This window comes from Salvia splendens, chromosome 7 (genome assembly GCF_004379255.2).
Source record: "Salvia splendens isolate huo1 chromosome 7, SspV2, whole genome shotgun sequence".
Classification (NCBI taxonomy): Eukaryota; Viridiplantae; Streptophyta; class Magnoliopsida; order Lamiales; family Lamiaceae; genus Salvia; species Salvia splendens.
The window spans coordinates 1,112,913-1,130,830 of NC_056038.1; the positions used below are offsets into that span (position 1 = coordinate 1,112,913).

The following is a 17,918-nucleotide window of genomic DNA, read 5'->3' on the forward strand; positions in this document are numbered from 1 at the left end:
AATATTTATTTTTTAAAAAATTTTCAGTATCGGTAACATATAAAAATGCAATGTCACATTGAATTGCCAACTTCCAACAGCACATTACCATTAAAGAATCGCAGCTCATTTGATTTGTGTCAGAGTATTAGTTAACTATATCCATCATATCAAAGACCTAGACCACCAGTAGTAAGAAATTGGGATATGGGAAAATATAATGTAATTTTATTTATTTTTGGGATACACATCATCATTAACTATTCTGAGTAATCCCAAAAATCAAGAGTATTTATTAGTTGGAAGTCTATATTTAAATTTGGCAGTCCATATCTAAATTTGACGTCTAATGACATTAATAGGACTGTCGTACGATTTTGGGATGTATATTTGTTTTCAACATTAAATATGTGTATTATAGTATTAATTAACCTTATACAAATTGGTTAATATCCGATGATAGAGGTATTTGCTTATAGAATACTTAGTATTTTTTCTATAAATATACTATTTTAAGTAAGTTCTAAAAAAAAGAATAGACGCCATATCACTTTAAATGAAATAGAAAAAATAATTAATAAATAAAAAGTAGTCACTACAATTTGATCTGATCCAATAATATTAAATTTAATAAAACACAAAAAAAACCCTAATAAAACTAATCCAATAGCAATCCAGAGCAAATTAGGGTTTTTGTGACAGCAGCTTATTAATCCATTCCCGATTGCTGAAGTCTCATCCGAGCTCTACAGTCACCAGCAATGGCGGAACAGGTAAACCGCCTCTCTCTCTGTTTCTCTCTCTATCACGATATGTTTTCATCCGTGCTCGTTCGTATATCCATTTACACTTTATGTATTCTTATTTTTCTGTAGACGGAGAAGGCGTTTCTGAAGCAGCCCAAGGTATTTCTATGGTAAGATTCGTAGCTCGTTTTGGCTAATCATGATTATATAGATGTAAATTGCGGAGTACTGAGTGGAGAGATTGTGATTTGACAGCTCGAAGAAATCGGGGAAGGGTAAGGCGCCGGGGAAAGGGGGAAACCGCTACTGGAAGAACATTGGACTAGGGTTTAAAACGCCACGCGAGGCAATCGAAGGTATGCTATTGTTAATCGCGATTGCTTTAACTGATTATTTCATTAATTTTTGCGTATTGCCCTGCTTGAATATTTTTTGAAAGATCACTAGTATTTAGAGGAGATTGGACTAGGTTATCGTTTTCAATGTTTCTAATGTGTATCATCTATTTTTGCTTGTTGATGTTTGGAGCTGATTCAGTTGACAGGCTCTTGGCATGTGAAAATCTGTTAGACTTGCAGATTTGCATAGTGTATATTGATTAGGCCCCTTATTATATTTCTCTTTTATTTAACTAGTGATTAATAGTTTGTGGCATGGTAGCATTGGTTTGGTTGCATTGCTTTGGTGTTTATGGACTTTCATGGTTACAATTTACAACCTCGAGTGTTTTAGTTGTATATCTGCCTATTTGTTGCTAGGGGTGGTTATCATGGAAGTGGTAAACCTGACACACTGCACAATCCCAAGCACGCATGGTGTCAAACACTAGTTACAGATAAATGGCATGACGATACTCGTTCGTGTATTCATTTATGTATATGTTAGAGTAAAATTGATAACATAATATGATAGCATTAGTTGCCACCCCTACTTATTATTAGCATTGCTTCACTTGTGCTTTTCTTCATAGCCACATGCTTTGGATGTGGATGTTCTAGAATCAAATTTGAAGCAAAGTGATTCTGTTCTATATTTGTTGACCTCGATTCACTCTCATAGGTTCTCATATAAACTCAAGAAGATATCTTGTTTTTCAATTCACTTTTGAATGAGATAAAGATTGGTCAGTTGAGAGCAAAATAATTTGGTATTTAAAGAAACTAATAGCTGATTCTTTACGGATGTGTGCCTGTTTTTTTATTACTAATCTATATAAAGATTGTACAATCGAAGAAAAGATAATTAACATCAAATTGCACCTACAGCTGATATCTGTGTGATATTATTTCTCATATTGGGAGTGATTACATTCTAATTAGCTTAAATTCCTCTTCCCCAGGTACTTACATTGACAAGAAATGCCCATTCGTTGGCGATGTATCCATCAGAGGCCGTATCCTTGCTGGTACCTGCCACAGTGCTAAAATGATGAGAACAATCATTGTTCGCAGAAACTACCTGCATTGGGTGAAGAAGTACCAAAGGTATAACAAGCCCCTCAGAAAAAGCCAGTACCAATATTCATGTGGTTTCTTAAGAATTTCCCTTTTTATTGCTCGGATTGCACTTTAGGTACGAGAAAAGGCATTCAAATATCCCAGCTCACATATCCCCCTGCTTCCGCGTGAAAGAGGGTGACCATGTCACAATCGGCCAATGCAGGTCAGCATTATAAACCTTATTAATCAATCTACTGGAAAAAATCTTGCTTAATCTAATTGTGTGTGACCTCTCTCTATATCGACTTGCAGGCCCCTGTCGAAGACTGTTAGGTTCAACGTTCTTAAGGTGATACCAGCTGGTTCTTCCGGCCTTGGGAAGAAGGCTTTTACTGGGATGTGAGCAATATATCTGCCACTTGATCTTGAATTTCATTTTGGCTGTTGAAGATTTCGAGTGATGCCTCCTCTGAAAAGAAGTTTTGCAGTATTTAGTTGTAGACTTTGTTTACTTAGCACCGTTTTGTTCGTTTAGTTTGAACTATTTATGCTTCCTAGCTTGACGATGAAATGCATATTGGTACGTTGTGTATCTCCATTCACAGGGCAAATAAAAAACTATAATCAGTATTTTTTTTATAACAAGTTTTTTGTTTTTTTTTTAATTTTTTGGCTATAACACTCACTTTTATTAAAATTTTGTGGAATTTCCCCTTCGAACGCTCATATGCTCAAGCTCTTTTATTCTAACTTGTAAAGCTCATTAAGCAAGCAATTCATCTCTGATTTTAATTTAGTGCTTTGGTATCATTAATTGATGCAAAATGGCTTCTCAAAGGGTAAATATGGGGTGAAAAATCATCTGTAAACTCAACAAAGTTTCATTAAATGCATCAAGCACAGAAGTTCTTAGTCCCCACAGTAGTCTAAATATGTACAAATTAAAGGATTCATACAAGAAAAAAGTTGTAAATACAGATCTTCAAACAGAAGGGCCAGATCTGAGCACCCTTTCTAGCCTCTCAGCCTTCGAGTAATCGTTTTCGGAAAGGGGCCCTGCTGGAAATGGTGTGATTTCCACAGTCAGATGTGGCGTAGGAAGCTCGTCAAACAAGGCGCGCACGTTGTTGCAACAGACGCTCTCTCCATGAGCCGTTTCCCTCCTGATCTGACAGCCCTGGAGGATAGAGATTACAAAAAGATTAGAGGAAAGAATCAATAGACAAGTTTTGGGACAATGACAATCACAGAGTCTAGTGGTTAGTGTTAGATTACCTTGTGTGACGTGGCATCTCTGAACTGATCATCATCTGACAACACGGATGCAATTGCTTTAAGCAGACGCCTTCCCTCAGTTTTCGAGGGCACTCTGTAATTGCGCCTAAGGGTGCCTTTCGTCGTGGGATGCCATTTGCCCACAAGTTTTCTTCTTTCAGCTGCCTCCTTTTCTGTTCATAGTTGACACAAGCGGATCCCTCAGCTTGAACATTAGGATAATAGATAACCAACAAACTATGCAACTAGAACAGCTCAAATATGCCCTACATGGCACAGTAGGAGAGCTCGTCCATGAAGCGCGAGTGAAACATCATTACTCATCAATTTGAACTCACACCATCACCTTGTATGTGAAGCCCATAGCTCAGACCTTGCATAAATACTTTTCCAAAACAAGTGTACCAATTTTCAACCTTTTATGCTGATTCTAATTGTATGCATCCCCATTCTGTCTAATAGGAACCAAATTGGAACTTCGGGGTACTATCTCTTTATTTCGTCATGTAAATACTGCAATTAACCAAACCCAGCTCATTGCTAACAGCTACAGGATACAACTTAGAGACCCCACAAGATAGTAACATCAAAACCGAACGAGACTGGTTTACTCAAACGAAGCCATTAAACTGAGCTCAATAAACATGAATCGAATGTTTCTAAAGAAGATGATAATAATTGTAGTATAAAACATAGTGTCTCGATGTTTTTAAAGAAGATGATAATAATAAAACAACACTAATCAAATGTTTTCAAAGAAGATGATAATAATGAAGAACTCATCATCAAAATCGACATTTCAAGAACCGAACAACATTTAATTTAAGGCCATCATACAAGTACAAGGGTTATGTTAACCTCAAGGGGCCTAAAGAGAGCAGCAAATTCCACTGAGGCTAAAAACAATACTGAAAAATCTATAGTTACATATCAAAACAGGTAAGGTGATTAAAGAAATCTTTGCAAGCATTTCTGAAGGGAGCTAAAAACAATAAAAAAAAATATGTAGTTACCCATTAAATCTACAGTTACATTCTTTAAACAAGTTATATATCGACAAGTTGAGCCAAATCAGATGAAATTGGCACACATTTCACTTTTTTCCATGTTTGATCAAACTGTTCAGCAGTGAAGAATTTCAGCAAATGAAATGATAACTCTAAAGAAAGAAAGTAATGAAGAAATTGTCCAAAGAATTAAGAGAAGCACAAACCTGGTTTGCTCAGCTCCCCAAACCACTTAGAGAACCCCAAATCCAGAACTCCACTTTCCATATCTACCAAGAAATACAATAAAGGTCAAGTTTTTCTTAGACCAACACAAAATACCTTCTTTTCACAGAGAGAGAGAGAGCGGAAGTACCAGAAACGATGGGATTGTCGGGAGATCCAGCAAGCCCAGCTTTCAACAGAGCATAGAAAATGCAGAGGCGACCGGCCCACAAAACTGGGGCCTCCAGCAAAGTAGCAGATGGAGCTATCGATCTTCGATTACCGTTACTGTCATAGCGCCAAGTGGTCGACGATTTGCCGCAGAGATGAAATCGTCGATCGAGAAGAGGTAAGAAGGGGGTTTTTGTCAGGGAGAGTGAGGGAGGGTTTTGCGTCAGATTCTTGGTGGTGTAGCAGTGCCGGCAGCCAAACGGCAAGGCGTAGGCGACGGATGCGGCGGAGGAGACGGTTGTTTGCAGAAGCATTTCTGAGCTAGGAGAAATTGAATGACTGTTTGCCTGTAAAATATTTCTGCAATTAGAAGTACTTACAAAAATTACCGATATGAATTTAAATTGTAGTACTAATAATTATTTTAAATTCTAGACCGTCCCATAATTTTAAAAATTATTAGTAAAATTAATATATATATTTTTAATTTTCTTATAATTTAGACCGTCCCATAATTTTGAAATTATAGGATTTAGAAATAAATAAATAATATTGATGTCACTAGCACAATTAAGTCCAAACTAGGATATTTAAATTATATATCCACATCGGATAAGATTGTTATCCGCTCACGTGGAATTCAACTATTTATCCTTAAATAATTACTACATATATTATCTGCTATTTTAAATCCTACAAAAATAGAAACATATTGGTGATACTAATACTTACACATGGGCTTAAAATTCAATTATTGGGCTATCGTTATTTAATTGTATTTCCATTTTAAGGCCCATTTATCCCGCTAGGGGCCCGTTACACATGCATGATTTATGGCTATTGTTTAATTTCAGGCTTAAGCTGGATAATATGAATTTATATACTTAAATAGTATATTATAAATGAAGAATTGAGGGGAAGAAAAGTTGAAAGGGCAAAATACAAATTGCTCCATCCTTATTAATTTCACAAGAATGTTATTTGATTTTGAAAATGATATTTGCAATCCGCGAGTTGCTAATAACTAAATCCGAACAAATTTTAAAACTATGATATATCGAAACGGTTTAATGAAATAAAAAAAACGTCAGAAATAAACTTTTTAACTATTACTACATGCGTCCTCCGTCAGAAATATTAAAAAGATAATCTGAATTTTCATATTTTCTTGATTTTTAAGAATAAAATATGCACCACGATTTGAGTTAGTTCGGGTATATATCATTAACTTTTTGCACTCCTAATAAAGAATTATTTTAAAAAATAAAACTTAATCACTAGTGTGACTAGAAAGATCATGTTACCAAATAAACCAAACCCTAATTTTCAATTTAAGGTACAAAAAAATTTAATTACAACATCTACTTAAAAATTCCTCCACAATTAATACTACATATTGTAACTATTTGATCATCTCGATCAAGCTTCAGACAAGAGCGCCGGCAAAGCGGGCAAGTGTTGTTCTCACGCAGCCACGCCTCGATGCAGTGCGCGTGGAAGCGATGGCCGCACGTGTTGATGGTGGCGCGTCGCTCCCATGCGACGTACCCTTCTAGGCAAATGGCGCAGCTCCCGTCGCTCAAACTCCCATTGCTGCCAACGACGTCGTGCTCAATTTGCTCGAGCTTCTCGTGTCGCTCGGCCTTGTCGTCTCCGTCGTCGTCGAGTATCCATATCACAACTAAAACCATAGCTGCGATCGCAAGCACAACCCAAAAGCTAACCATTATTAAGATAGGAGAGTTTCTTATGTAAATATATATTATTTTATATATGATATACATTATTTAGTTTCCAAACAAGTACGGCTATGTAAGCATATATATGGTGTTATTATTATTATTATTCATATTGTTGATGTTTTATAATAATAAGGGTTAATTAATAATTATAGTAGTATCTAGTTGAAATCTATCCCAGTCTTTTTATATTCAATCTATTAAAAATTTATCAAATCTATAACAGAGCATATATGACATGAACTTATATGGATATTCGTTTAGTGGGTTCTGATTGATTTCGTTTCGATCAAAAAAATCTGAATTGTATTTATGTAGGCATAATTTTATTTTATTATAAGTATTATAACACAGTATTTTATTTAAATTATATTTCTCTAATAAATGATAATTGAAATTTTGAATTTTTTGGATATTTTGATTTATTTATTTATTTATTTGCAGTCGGTTAAGTATCTTTTCTCTCCAAAATTTAGAATCAACTAATTAGGAAAAAATTCAATCATAAATATTTCAAATACATTCAATTTAATCGTGAAACACTAGTGTGGCGCTCTCCCCCAAAACACCAAATATGTAAAGAATTGTATCAAAAGATATTCTAAAAATGGAAAGTATATACTATAGCAATAACATTAAAGATTATTAAAATAGAAACATTATATTACCAAATAAGCCAAAATTTGAATTCACTAAAAAAACAATTACCTACTTCAATGATATTACGAAAATAACTAATTAAAAAAATAATTACCTAAAAAAACATAATAAAAATTACGATAATAACTAATTAATGAACCCGATCAAGCCGACAAAGGGGACAATTGTCGTTTTTCTGCAGCCACGACTCGATGCAGTGGGCATGGAAGTGGTGGCGGCAGGCATCAATAGTGGCGCGTCGCTGTTTGCCACAGTATTTTCTAGGCAAATAGAGCAGCCGCCGTCTTTCGAACTCTCATCCGTTCATTCATCGTATTTAATTTTCTCGACCTTCACTTGTACCGCGGCCCCGAGCGGCATGGGGCGGACTATAGTGATCCGAGCCACATTCGGCTGAGGCTGCTCTTCGTTTTCGTTGTTGTTGTTATTGTCATCGGGCAGCGTCACCCCACTGCAAAATATAGTACAAGTCATCGTCACCACTCCGACAATGAACCCTACAAGAAGCGCGGAGAATGTATCCATCAATAACTCTAGTTAAATTTAAATTTTTATTTTTTTTAGTTGTGAATTTCTTCTACATGCGTGTGCGTCTATATAATGTGAATACTTCTAATCTATTCGAATTCAATTAGTTGTTTAATTCGTTTCCTAATAGGTTGAGGATATATTTTTGTAATTATTATTTAGTGGAGTAGTACTTATCTTCGTAGTTTTGATATCTTATTTGGTGATATGTTCAATTGATGAAGGTTTTCTCACTTTTTTATTTATTCTACGCGCCATATATAAGATTTGATTCAGTTTTATTTTGAATAATATTTTATTTAAGAAAATCTCCTCAAATATTTCGTACCCAATATATATCATGACTGATAAATGTAAATAAACTGTAGATATATAATCAAACTTTTTTGATATTTTACATTTGAAAATAATTATAAATATTAATTTATTTAAAATAAATTACATACTAATCATTCCACAACAATAAATTTTAAATAAAATATCTATATATTTAAAAAATAATAATTTATTGAATGTTGTATAATAGTAATTTCAAGTCAAGCTCGAAATCAAGTAAATATGTGTCATAAATTTTCCAAATCGTTTCTTTTTTATTGCTATAGAATAATAATAGTATAACAAAACAAAGTTTTAAGTTAATTCACTAGCAAGAGGAAGAGCCTCCACCCAACTAAAACCAGCAACTTTCTCCACACCTTTCCTCTTCATCTCTCTTCTCATATCATTCATCTCTCCAACCAACACAGAGCTAGCAAGCACATAGTTAGCTCCAACCCCCGATTCAAGCTCGATCAAACGCTCCACCAACCGCTCGTCCAAACTCCAAACCATGAACACAACCATGCTCTTTACAAGCACTCAAGTAACTCCTCAAGATCACTGAGTTAGGCTCCATTGGCATGCTCTTGATAACCCGATAAGCCTCTCCCGTCTCCCCGCCTCGCCCCAACAGATCAACCATACACCAAGAGGTCTCCACACTCGGCTTGATTTTGTACACATTCACCATTTTCTCGAAAAGCTCCTTCCCCTTGCTTACGAGTTACGAGCCCTCTGTGGCTGCAGGCCGAGAGCGCAGCTGAGAACAAGGACAAGGCCTCTTCTCCACGGCCGTTGTTTGCGAGAGATGTGTGTGTGGACGGATTTTGAGAGCCTGGTGTTGAGGAGGTTGGTGCAAGCGGAGAGAACGGTGATGAGTGTTACCGAGTTCGGGTTCTCGTTCGCCATTGTCATCTCTTTGAATGCTCCCAAAGCCTCCAATTCAAGGTTGCTGCAATCGAATTCAAAGTTAACATATTAACAAAATTTGTAAAATCAGATTCATAAACAAAATAAATTAGAATTATCACCAATGAACATAAGCGGCAATCATGGAGCTCCAAGACACCACATTTCTCTCAGACATTTCATCGAACACCTTCCTTGCAAACTCAATCAACCCGAAACCACCGTACATCGTCGAGAGGGTATTCTTCACGTGTGGATCGGAAGCGAATCCCGTCTTCACAGCGAAGGAGTGAACCGACCCACCGGCTACGAGCATCAATCCCGAGCCGCAGGCCTTGGCGACGAATGGGAAAGTGAACTGGTTAGGTCTGAGCGCACCAGGTGTTCGAAGCAATTCCAAAAAGAGGGTCAAGGCCTCCATCGGGGTGGAGCTCTTGGAGTAGGCCTTGATTAACATGTTCCACGCGAAGAGGGGCGGCGAGCGTGGCAGCGGAGAGCATGAGCTGGGAGAAGATGTATCATCGCGGTCCGAGGGAGGATGCAGTGGAGGATTTGGAGGGTTTTAGAGGAAGTTTTCGACAGTTGGAAGAGGCTTTGAATATGGCGGGAAAGCATAGGTAGATAACAGTATGAAACTGAGTGAATGATTTTATGAATACTAGTAGTAGTTTTTCTATTTATGAATAATAGTATTGAATGTTTTGCTATTTTTAGAATTGAATCAGGGCGAAATGACAACCATCTTTTTTACAGTTATATATCCAAATAAAATTGTTGTGCATTGAAGTAAATAATAAGAATCCTTACAATCCAACTAAAGTTCTGACTGAATTCATAGTACAACAGGTTAAATCAATCACTTACCAGCTTTGAATGATGGAAAAAATGAATCATATCATGTCAATAGCTGGTGAAGCTACATCACTCATCATTGGATAATCTTCAGGCAAGGTCATCACTGCTTCATTTTGAGACAACCCCCTCAACGCCAGAGCCAACGAGAACCCCAATGCTCGTGCCACTGGCACAGCCACCGCGTTCCCCACTTGTATGTATCTACAAAACCAAACTGGCACCTCAGAACCTGTGGTGAGGGCAAGAGAAAGAGAGGGGTATCATGTCGTACCTCTCCTTTATAGGGCCGAGAAGTTTGTAGTAATCGGGAAAGCCTTGAAGTCGTGCATTCTCACGGATTGAGAGAACTCTGTCTTGGTCAGGATGCAAGATAGCCTAGAAAGAGTTTCTTCTTTTTAGTTAATAACACATAGCAACTACTGGTGGAAAAATTTAACAAATAGAGAAAATGGAAAATTGGAAATGCTACCTGATTATGAGGCTCTGCTCGAGTAACAACGGTAGGAACTGTTTCGTCCCACCACAAACGCCCAAATGGCCTGCAGGAGTCGAAAGGTGAGTATATGAATACTATAATGTTTGTATATTTGGTCGGGCATATATATCAAACTGCAGTAACGTACTTGCTCGAGCTTCCATTGACGAAACTCATAGCATAATCAGGGACCTGGAGATTTAAGAGGTCAATTTGCATACAGCATAAAATGTGACAACCAGATGAGGAATTTGAAAGGCAGATTGTACCAATGGTTTCCCAGAAGAAACTTTTTTTCTCTCCACATTAGGGTCCCATTCGACTTTGTTGTCCGGACGTACTCTCACACCTGGCAAATCCCTAAAGTTTGCACCCTGCACAAAGATAACAGTTCAAACTGACAATTTTATGTAATTCCTTAGTTATCTGTGAAGGTCCTAAGTTGAAGGCTCTACCTTCTTTTTAGGTATTTGGCAAATGCGCTCGTAGTCATCCTGATTTAGACGGAGAGGTTGATGATCACACAACAAATGTTCAATTACCTCAGATTTGGCATTCAAGTAACCAGGCATTTCTGCATTACAAATGCAAGAGTTTACAAGACAATAATCAGTGATTAGTGGCTACAGATCTCACCAAGAACAGAATACATTTGTGCTAAAACGTCGAAAATGGTAAGAGAAAGGTGTCCATAGACTCAATTTTCCAGCCTTCAACAGTAAACTAAAAGCTATGAGCTTACCATCCCTTCTTTGCCTAATGAAGCGCTGGAATTCAGTTTGAGGCTCAGACTCGTATGGTATTTCATCACGCTCCTCATCATTCTCAACCTGAAGAAGGCAAATCCAAGCCATTTAATCAAAGCATATTATAAGAGATTAAGCATATCATAGGCTGAGACAGCCAAGTTCTACATACACGAGGGAGGTCAGAAAAAGCATCGCCAAGAACCAGTGCCTTCTTTAGATCCACTTTGCACCCTTCTTCATATGCAACTGAATTGGGCTGCAGGTAGAATATAAATGATATAAGCCCTCCAAGAAGAAGAGAATAGATATAAAATGGAGACTAACACTTCCCACATAATTAGCATGCCATACCTCAAACTCAAGAGGAATAACTCCTCGAACAACAACGTTATGGGTTGGCAATGGGTATGAAGGTAATTTCTGCAGCCAGAAAGAGAAAGACAAAACAGGAAAAAATGAGCAAAGCTAGCTCAGTGAAGTAGACTTTTTTTTATCAAGATATTAAAGAGTATTATAACCTCTGTGGGAAGTGCACCCCACAAGAACACACGCATGCGGAACTGAGGCAGGCCGTATGCACCAGCTGCCATCATTCCCATTCTCGCTTGATAGCCCATGGACACAAGGCAGCCCATTGCATATCTACCAAGAAAGCCGCCTGCAAACTTCACAAGGTCCACGACATTCTCCATCAACACAAACTTTGGCTTAAGATGGGACACAATGTCCATGAACACCACAAGTTGTTTGTTCTTCGGATCTTCGAGTGGTGCATTCTTGTTCCTAAACCTATTGAAGCCACTTATGCCTTGACAAGGTGGACCCCCACATATGACGTCAACGGTTCCCTACATTTTGCATCCACAATGCTTATTAGCAAATAAGTTCAATCTAATTTTTTTATTGGTACTTAACTGCAAAACACTTACAGGAAGTGGTAATATTCTACACTTGTAGCCTCTTAGCACAAATTCTTTCAGCTTTTCTGGGCAGGAACTGTCGAGACAGGACTTGATATAAACACATGAGAAATGCAAAAAAAAAAGTTCTAATAATAGGTGAATCAAAATTGACAAGGATCAATCTTTTTATACCTCAGACCATCCAAGGGCTCCCACGTATCATGGTCAGGGCCATAACCCTTCCACCGTATCTGATAAGCAGAAAATTGGAAAATAAAAAAGTATCAGAACTAAAACACAAACCTAAGAAAATAACCTAAGATGTGAAGAGCAGTGAATATAGGGTTATTGGTAGGTGGAGCCCAAATAGAGTTTGGTATCAGTCAACAAGGACAACTATAACTGTCGATCTTACTCGCATTACTAGGTACAGGGACTTACCAATTTATACATTTGAAATAGTTCACATAATACTTCAAACTAATGAATGAAGACATGTTAAAATTAGTACATTGGTAACAATTCATTTCCACGTCTTGAGTGAAACATTCTATTCATATACAACACAAAAATGAATTAATGCATACGGAGTGTAACTTATTAACCATTTCATGAAATGTAAAGAAAATATTACATTTGTATATGAAAATATGAAGTTCTTAGAGCAACATGACCAAATATATATGATTACTCAGTTTACCTTGAAATGTAGCTCCGGGGAATTTTTTTCATTTGGGTCTCCATAACAAACTTCCAAGATCTCTTCAACTTCGTACACTTCAGCATCATCCTCATCGCCATTTTCCTCTTCCTCGACATCATCTTCAACTACTTCCTTGACATGCTCATTGGACGTGCCTTTGTTTTCTGAGGACAAATAGGATACACAAAGCTTCTCCCACTCCACAAGAAGGCGCAAAAAATCATCTGCTTTTTCATTTCTCACCTATTATAACAAGATGAGTAAAAGTAAAAGATCAATGTTGACACATCATAGAATTCACTACTACGCTTACTGATAATTACCTGCGTTTCAGGATGGTTCAATTTCAGGCTTTCACACGCATACGGGTTCAGATCAACAGCCCATTTCTGTTCATTGTAATATAACAAGTCAATCCACGATATCTAGAGCATTTTTTTACTTAAAACACACTTGTCCATAAAAAGTGAACAAGACCAAAATTACCGTGACAAGTTTAACGCCACAACTGTTAGCACCGAGGCAGAGTCCAGTCGACATTCCTCCACATCCAGAGTACATGTCTAATAGGGTTCTCTCACCACCTTGCCCTTCAAGCTCAGAAAATACACTTGTAACAGAATTTGCATCATCACCAGAGATAGTAGAATCAGATTCATTGCTGTTAGTAGTACTCTCTGCAAAAAAAAAGAATGCATTCAGAGAAAGAAAATGGAAATGCACAATCTATATAAACATCTCATAATATAAATCCTCAGCCACAGACCAACACCAAACAAAATATATGGTTGTAACATATCAAAAAAGATAAACACACCTGATGGCAAGCTTACAAAAGAAGTGTACGGAAGTAAGTATATTTTGTCATAGTAATAGTCACACGTTGACATAAGCTTTTCCTTTACCTGATCTTCAACCTACAAACATGCAAGAAAAATCAGGCCTTACATCACCGTTGAGAAAATAGCACAGCTTTAATGGATTCACACATACCTTCAATGGTAAAAGCACGATTCTAAGCCTCTTTACAAGACAATCAAGTGGATTATCATCCTTCACTTCGGAAAAGAATACTTGCCGATTATCAATAAGGTAAGTGCAGGTTTTAATAACCTGCCAAAGAAAACAGGAACTATCTCAGAACTATTAACTGACACTTTGACAGTACTTATTTCACAAGATCTCACCGTATCATCCGCTCTATAATACCACTGAGCTGAAAAATTTTGTATCCCATCAACAGCTTGGAACAGCTCTACAATCTTGCATATGTAATCTTGCTTCCCTTCCTCAGCCTAAACAACCAAATTTTTTCATTAGTCAGTTTAAAGTCATAATGTGGGAAAAACAGACAAAAGGGACAAGATTAAGATTTCACCTTAACATGAGCCTCATCATCCAAGTAATAAACCTGTCCATCGACCTCCGCTTGAAGAAAATGGCATTTTGCTTGGACGATTTCCTATTATTGTCAATGAAGTCAGAATAGTAGCATCAATACAGCTTACACTGATGGGAGGGCTACCAACATCTCTAGGGCGAGAAATCCATGACACATAATAGTTCTTGAGAAGAAAAATAAAATTTGGATAACCATCCGCAAGCAAAATAAAATACTCTCTCCGTCCCATAGTAGATGTCACACTTTTCTTTTTAATTTATCTCACAAAAGATGTCACTATTTTTTCTCTCCATCTAACACACAAAACAACATCTCCTAAAATCTCGTGCCATTTACTAAGTGTGTCATCTACTCTGGGACGGAGGGAGTACTGAATTATTAAAAGAAAATTTAATACTAATATTTGAATCAGTAAATACTTAAGCTCATTAAGTTGAGCACATCTTGTACTTGTTTGGAATTAAAAATGTTATCTTTTCGCGTTTTTTGTATAATTATTATTCGAAATAAAGTAACTGCAATTACACTCTGCCAATTCCAATTCGGCAAACCCCTAAACCATGAACAAGCAAAATCCGTATATTCTCAAAATGTGATACGAACAAATATGCACAGTCAAAAATATATAAACAAAACCTAGCTCAATTAGCAACACACAGAAGCAATGTACCGTTGGCTGAGTTTTCTGGTAGCGATGCGGCCACCGTTTCCGAGCTTCCTCGTCGGCGACCGGTTGGCCTAAAAATCGGGCCGTGCCTTCCTCCTCAGGCGGACTGGTCGGTTTCTCATCCGCCGCCGCAGTTGATTCGGTAGCGGCTCGTTTCTTCGCCGGATCCTTCTTCGCGGATTCGGACATCCTCTTGATCGCCATCACTGGGAGCTAAACGTAATGCAGCTTCTGTGGATCTGTATGTATAGATTAAATTGGCGATGTGTGTGAATTGTGTGCAGAAATGCGGTGGAGGGGGAAGATAGAGGAAGATGAGAAATTAGGGTTTTTCAACTTTGAAGGATTTGAATATTTTGAAGAGAGGGAAAAGGCGGGAGGATGGAATTATAGTGGGGACAAAGTGGACTGGATTTTGGGCCGTGAAGTCCGCTATGAATTGAGTGATTTCATTGTGTTTGCAATGGACATAAAAGCCCATAACTATATTGAAAAAACACTATTTAAATCACATTTTTTGTACATTTATTAATTATCCTATATAATTAAAATTTTGAACAAATTTTTTGTGACTTTCAACATTTTTGTCGTTATATCTTCAACAATTAATTAATAATCTGCTAAAATCAACCATCATAATATAGAATAAACAATGCTAAATTTATCTAGATTTTAACCAAAAAATTCCGATTTAAATAAAACATTTCTTCAAAATTTCAATTGTACGAAATAATTGAGAAATGTGCATAAATTATTATTGAATTAACTATTTTTATAAGTTATGGAATCGATCAAAAGTGTTATGATTTAAATGGACGAACTCCCGACCTTTTGATCCGAAGTCAAATTTTCATACTATTAATGCAGCTGTATTCCTAACGATATACATATAAGTAAATTAGTTCTGCAATAATATGTTTATTATATTCAACAAACTTTGCTTTTTATCTGTTCAATATTTTGCTCATCCGATGGACATAATTATCTGTTGTACAATTATATTTAATAGTATACTATATTACATGGAGTATTAGTATATATTTGATAAAAAAAATCATGTAATATAAACCCTAGCTGCTCATGCTATAGGTAAATTAGTTCTCCAATAATATGTTTATTATATTCAGCAAACTTTAATATAGTATTTGCTTTTGATCTGTTCATTATTTTGCTCATCCAATGGACGTAATTTTAATTTGTTGTACAATTATAATTTATATTTACAGTATATATATTTCTTAATTAGAATTAGGAGTAATTGGTTTCTTCACAAAAATAATACTAGTACGAAATATTCTATATTGCCATTTGATATGACTATTTATCGTTTTCCAGTATGCAGTCGTGTACTACAAAATAAATAACCGATTCCTAAATATGGTCGCTGTTTCGTGTACAAATAAATTACTGATTCCACCAAGTAATTAACTCTTGAATTGAGATAAATTTGTATCATCTCTCTTATCAATAAAATATTCGACATATAATTTTTATATTTTACTTTATCGCACTAAAATATACCACCTAATTCCCTTGTCATTTAAGGATACATGGCATATTGAATGGAAATGAGAGAGTATTTTACATTGCAAAGAACTTTAATATATTAATGATGTGTGATTATAATTTTGTGCAATAGACTTGACTAAGTTATACTCGATCCAATATATTACTGCTACAAACTTGAATATATTGTTCCTTCTGCTGATGCAATTATATTACTCATGCTATAGATAGATATTACTACTAAATTAGTTCTCCAATAATATATTTTGTTATATGATATCAAATTGTTTAAGTTTTGAAAAATATAAAAAGAATTAAATAAAATATAGAAAATGAATATAGCTACCTAGTACCGGAAAAAATATCAAGGAGACGTATGAGGGGAAGAAAACTATTTGAGAGCGTTATTGGATGACTTAATCGTTTATTGCATTTTAAGTAAATCGATAACTTTTTTTACTACTAAATGGAGTCTAAAACTCCCCATGGAATTAGCAAGTCATACCTCAACTCATGAGGAATAACTCCTCGAACAACAACGTTATAATATTTGCATTCTCAAAATTATTTTTTTTATTTTCTTAGATCTTAGATTTTAATGTATAGGTGTACTAGTTTGTAATTATTGAATTTATTAATTTATAGATATAGTTATGTTTTGAATTATGTGACGTAGTTCCTGCAGTGTGTTAGAATGACTTGAAGTTCGTACGGTGCTAGAATGACTTGAAATTCGCACGGTGTTTGCAAATCGAGCTAAGAAGTTATTCTGACATACCATAGATATAGGGCTAAACCCTAATAATTTAATAATGTATGTGTATTTATTTCACACTGAAAGAATGAATTGAAATTTGCAGAGTCTTGAAAGTCACAAAGTACATAGGTATATGGTTGAACCCCAGTAATTGAGTAATTGAATAGTACACGAGATGGGCAGAATAAACATCGCCGCACAGCGCAAACTCTGGTCGCCGACCCCTAAACAAGTCGAAGCTGAGGCTAAGCGTATCGTAACAATTAGCAAGAAGTGGAGTGCACGGGGGGGCTTGTCGACACAGCATGGTGCACGTCGAATTCGATCATATCCGCAGTTCTCGATTGGGAAAACATTTGGGACTGAAGCATGTGGCGGCAATCGACAATGGCATACTTGATGTTTCGGTGGTGGACGACCAAGGACGAAGCTACATTGCTAAGCTCAAAAAATGTGACACCTTTTTCCAGTTGGGCTGCCATGGCTGGAAGGAAACTCCAGCTATGGGCATGCGGAGAAGGTTCATTTGGGGTTTTCTTTCGTTTGCCACGAGGATATGCTTAGGGTTTACAAAGTTGCATAGTACTCCCTCCGTTTCATGGTAGTTGAGTCATATTTTTTTTCTTCATAACGTTCATTGAATTATTTTCCTTTGTCACAAAAAGTAACCATTTTCTCGCTCTTACTTATTCTCCCTACTTTTTACTAATTCCTACTTTATTATCGATTTATTTAATACACCATACATCTTTTTCTTTAACTCCGTGCCGAAAATAAATGACTCTAATACCGCGAAACAGATGGAGTAGTACGTACTCTCTCTGTTCCATTTCAAGTGACACATTTCTTTTCGCACGTGTTTTGAGAAAATCATAATAAATAGTAAAAATGAAGAGAAAATAAAGTAAGAAAGAAGAAAATGTAGAG

The 17,918-nt window shown here is 36.3% G+C and overlaps 4 protein-coding genes and 1 pseudogene across 4 annotated transcripts; 1 reads left to right on the plus strand and 4 right to left on the minus strand.

Annotated features, from left to right (window-relative positions):
• The first annotated feature begins 611 nt into the window (after positions 1–611).
• Positions 612–2,803, plus strand: LOC121811091 (40S ribosomal protein S11-2). The gene is made up of 6 exons (XM_042211886.1): positions 612–752; positions 855–895; positions 981–1,081; positions 2,065–2,209; positions 2,298–2,387; positions 2,477–2,803. The coding sequence occupies exons 1-6, from the start codon at positions 741–743 to the stop codon at positions 2,565–2,567; spliced, it is 480 nt and encodes a 159-aa protein (XP_042067820.1). The 5' UTR covers positions 612–740; the 3' UTR covers positions 2,568–2,803.
• A 226-nt stretch (positions 2,804–3,029) lies between these two features.
• Positions 3,030–5,197, minus strand: LOC121742749. Its single transcript, XM_042135989.1, has 4 exons — positions 4,802–5,197; positions 4,653–4,715; positions 3,440–3,612; positions 3,030–3,341 (listed from the first exon to the last, which is right to left on the minus strand). Exons 1-4 carry the CDS (start codon positions 5,133–5,135, stop codon positions 3,147–3,149), a joined length of 765 nt encoding a protein of 254 aa, XP_041991923.1. The 5' UTR covers positions 5,136–5,197; the 3' UTR covers positions 3,030–3,146.
• Positions 5,198–6,182: 985 nt separating this feature from the next.
• LOC121741643 (E3 ubiquitin-protein ligase Os06g0535400-like) lies at positions 6,183–6,548 on the minus strand. Its single transcript, XM_042134493.1, has one exon. It carries the CDS (start codon positions 6,546–6,548, stop codon positions 6,183–6,185), a length of 366 nt encoding a protein of 121 aa, XP_041990427.1.
• A 1,794-nt stretch (positions 6,549–8,342) lies between these two features.
• LOC121811508 lies at positions 8,343–9,624 on the minus strand (annotated as a pseudogene).
• A 109-nt stretch (positions 9,625–9,733) lies between these two features.
• LOC121811507 (DNA (cytosine-5)-methyltransferase CMT1-like) lies at positions 9,734–15,066 on the minus strand. Its single transcript, XM_042212384.1, has 20 exons — positions 14,732–15,066; positions 14,038–14,121; positions 13,847–13,954; positions 13,653–13,772; positions 13,477–13,576; positions 13,146–13,336; positions 12,983–13,048; positions 12,657–12,902; positions 12,149–12,207; positions 11,984–12,050; positions 11,573–11,902; positions 11,406–11,474; positions 11,224–11,310; positions 11,048–11,135; positions 10,761–10,879; positions 10,575–10,679; positions 10,454–10,497; positions 10,300–10,369; positions 10,102–10,205; positions 9,734–10,031 (listed from the first exon to the last, which is right to left on the minus strand). Exons 1-20 carry the CDS (start codon positions 14,930–14,932, stop codon positions 9,866–9,868), a joined length of 2,424 nt encoding a protein of 807 aa, XP_042068318.1. The 5' UTR covers positions 14,933–15,066; the 3' UTR covers positions 9,734–9,865.
• Between the last annotated feature and the right edge of the window lie 2,852 nt (positions 15,067–17,918).

What these genes read in the sequence shown, in the direction of transcription:
- LOC121811507 (XM_042212384.1), bottom strand. Translation starts at nt 14,932, where the DNA reads ATGGCGATCAAGAGGATGTCCGAATCCGCGAAGAAGGATCCGGCGAAG. An exon ending in GTAGAATATTACCACTTCCT is followed by an intron (nt 11,903 to 11,983) that starts GTAAGTGTTTTG and finishes TGCAAAATGTAG; the next exon opens with GGAACCGTTGACGTCATATG. An exon ending in GCCAAATACCTAAAAAGAAG is followed by an intron (nt 10,680 to 10,760) that starts GTAGAGCCTTCA and finishes ATCTTTGTGCAG; the next exon opens with GGTGCAAACTTTAGGGATTT.
- LOC121811091 (XM_042211886.1), top strand. An exon ending in CAGCCCAAGGTATTTCTATG is followed by an intron (nt 896 to 980) that starts GTAAGATTCGTA and finishes GTGATTTGACAG; the next exon opens with CTCGAAGAAATCGGGGAAGG. An exon ending in GCCACGCGAGGCAATCGAAG is followed by an intron (nt 1,082 to 2,064) that starts GTATGCTATTGT and finishes CCTCTTCCCCAG; the next exon opens with GTACTTACATTGACAAGAAA.
- LOC121741643 (XM_042134493.1), bottom strand. Translation starts at nt 6,548, where the DNA reads ATGGTTAGCTTTTGGGTTGTGCTTGCGATCGCAGCTATGGTTTTAGTT.
- LOC121742749 (XM_042135989.1), bottom strand. Translation starts at nt 5,135, where the DNA reads ATGCTTCTGCAAACAACCGTCTCCTCCGCCGCATCCGTCGCCTACGCC. An exon ending in CGACAATCCCATCGTTTCTG is followed by an intron (nt 4,716 to 4,801) that starts GTACTTCCGCTC and finishes ATTTCTTGGTAG; the next exon opens with ATATGGAAAGTGGAGTTCTG. An exon ending in GAGATGCCACGTCACACAAG is followed by an intron (nt 3,342 to 3,439) that starts GTAATCTAACAC and finishes TCTATCCTCCAG; the next exon opens with GGCTGTCAGATCAGGAGGGA.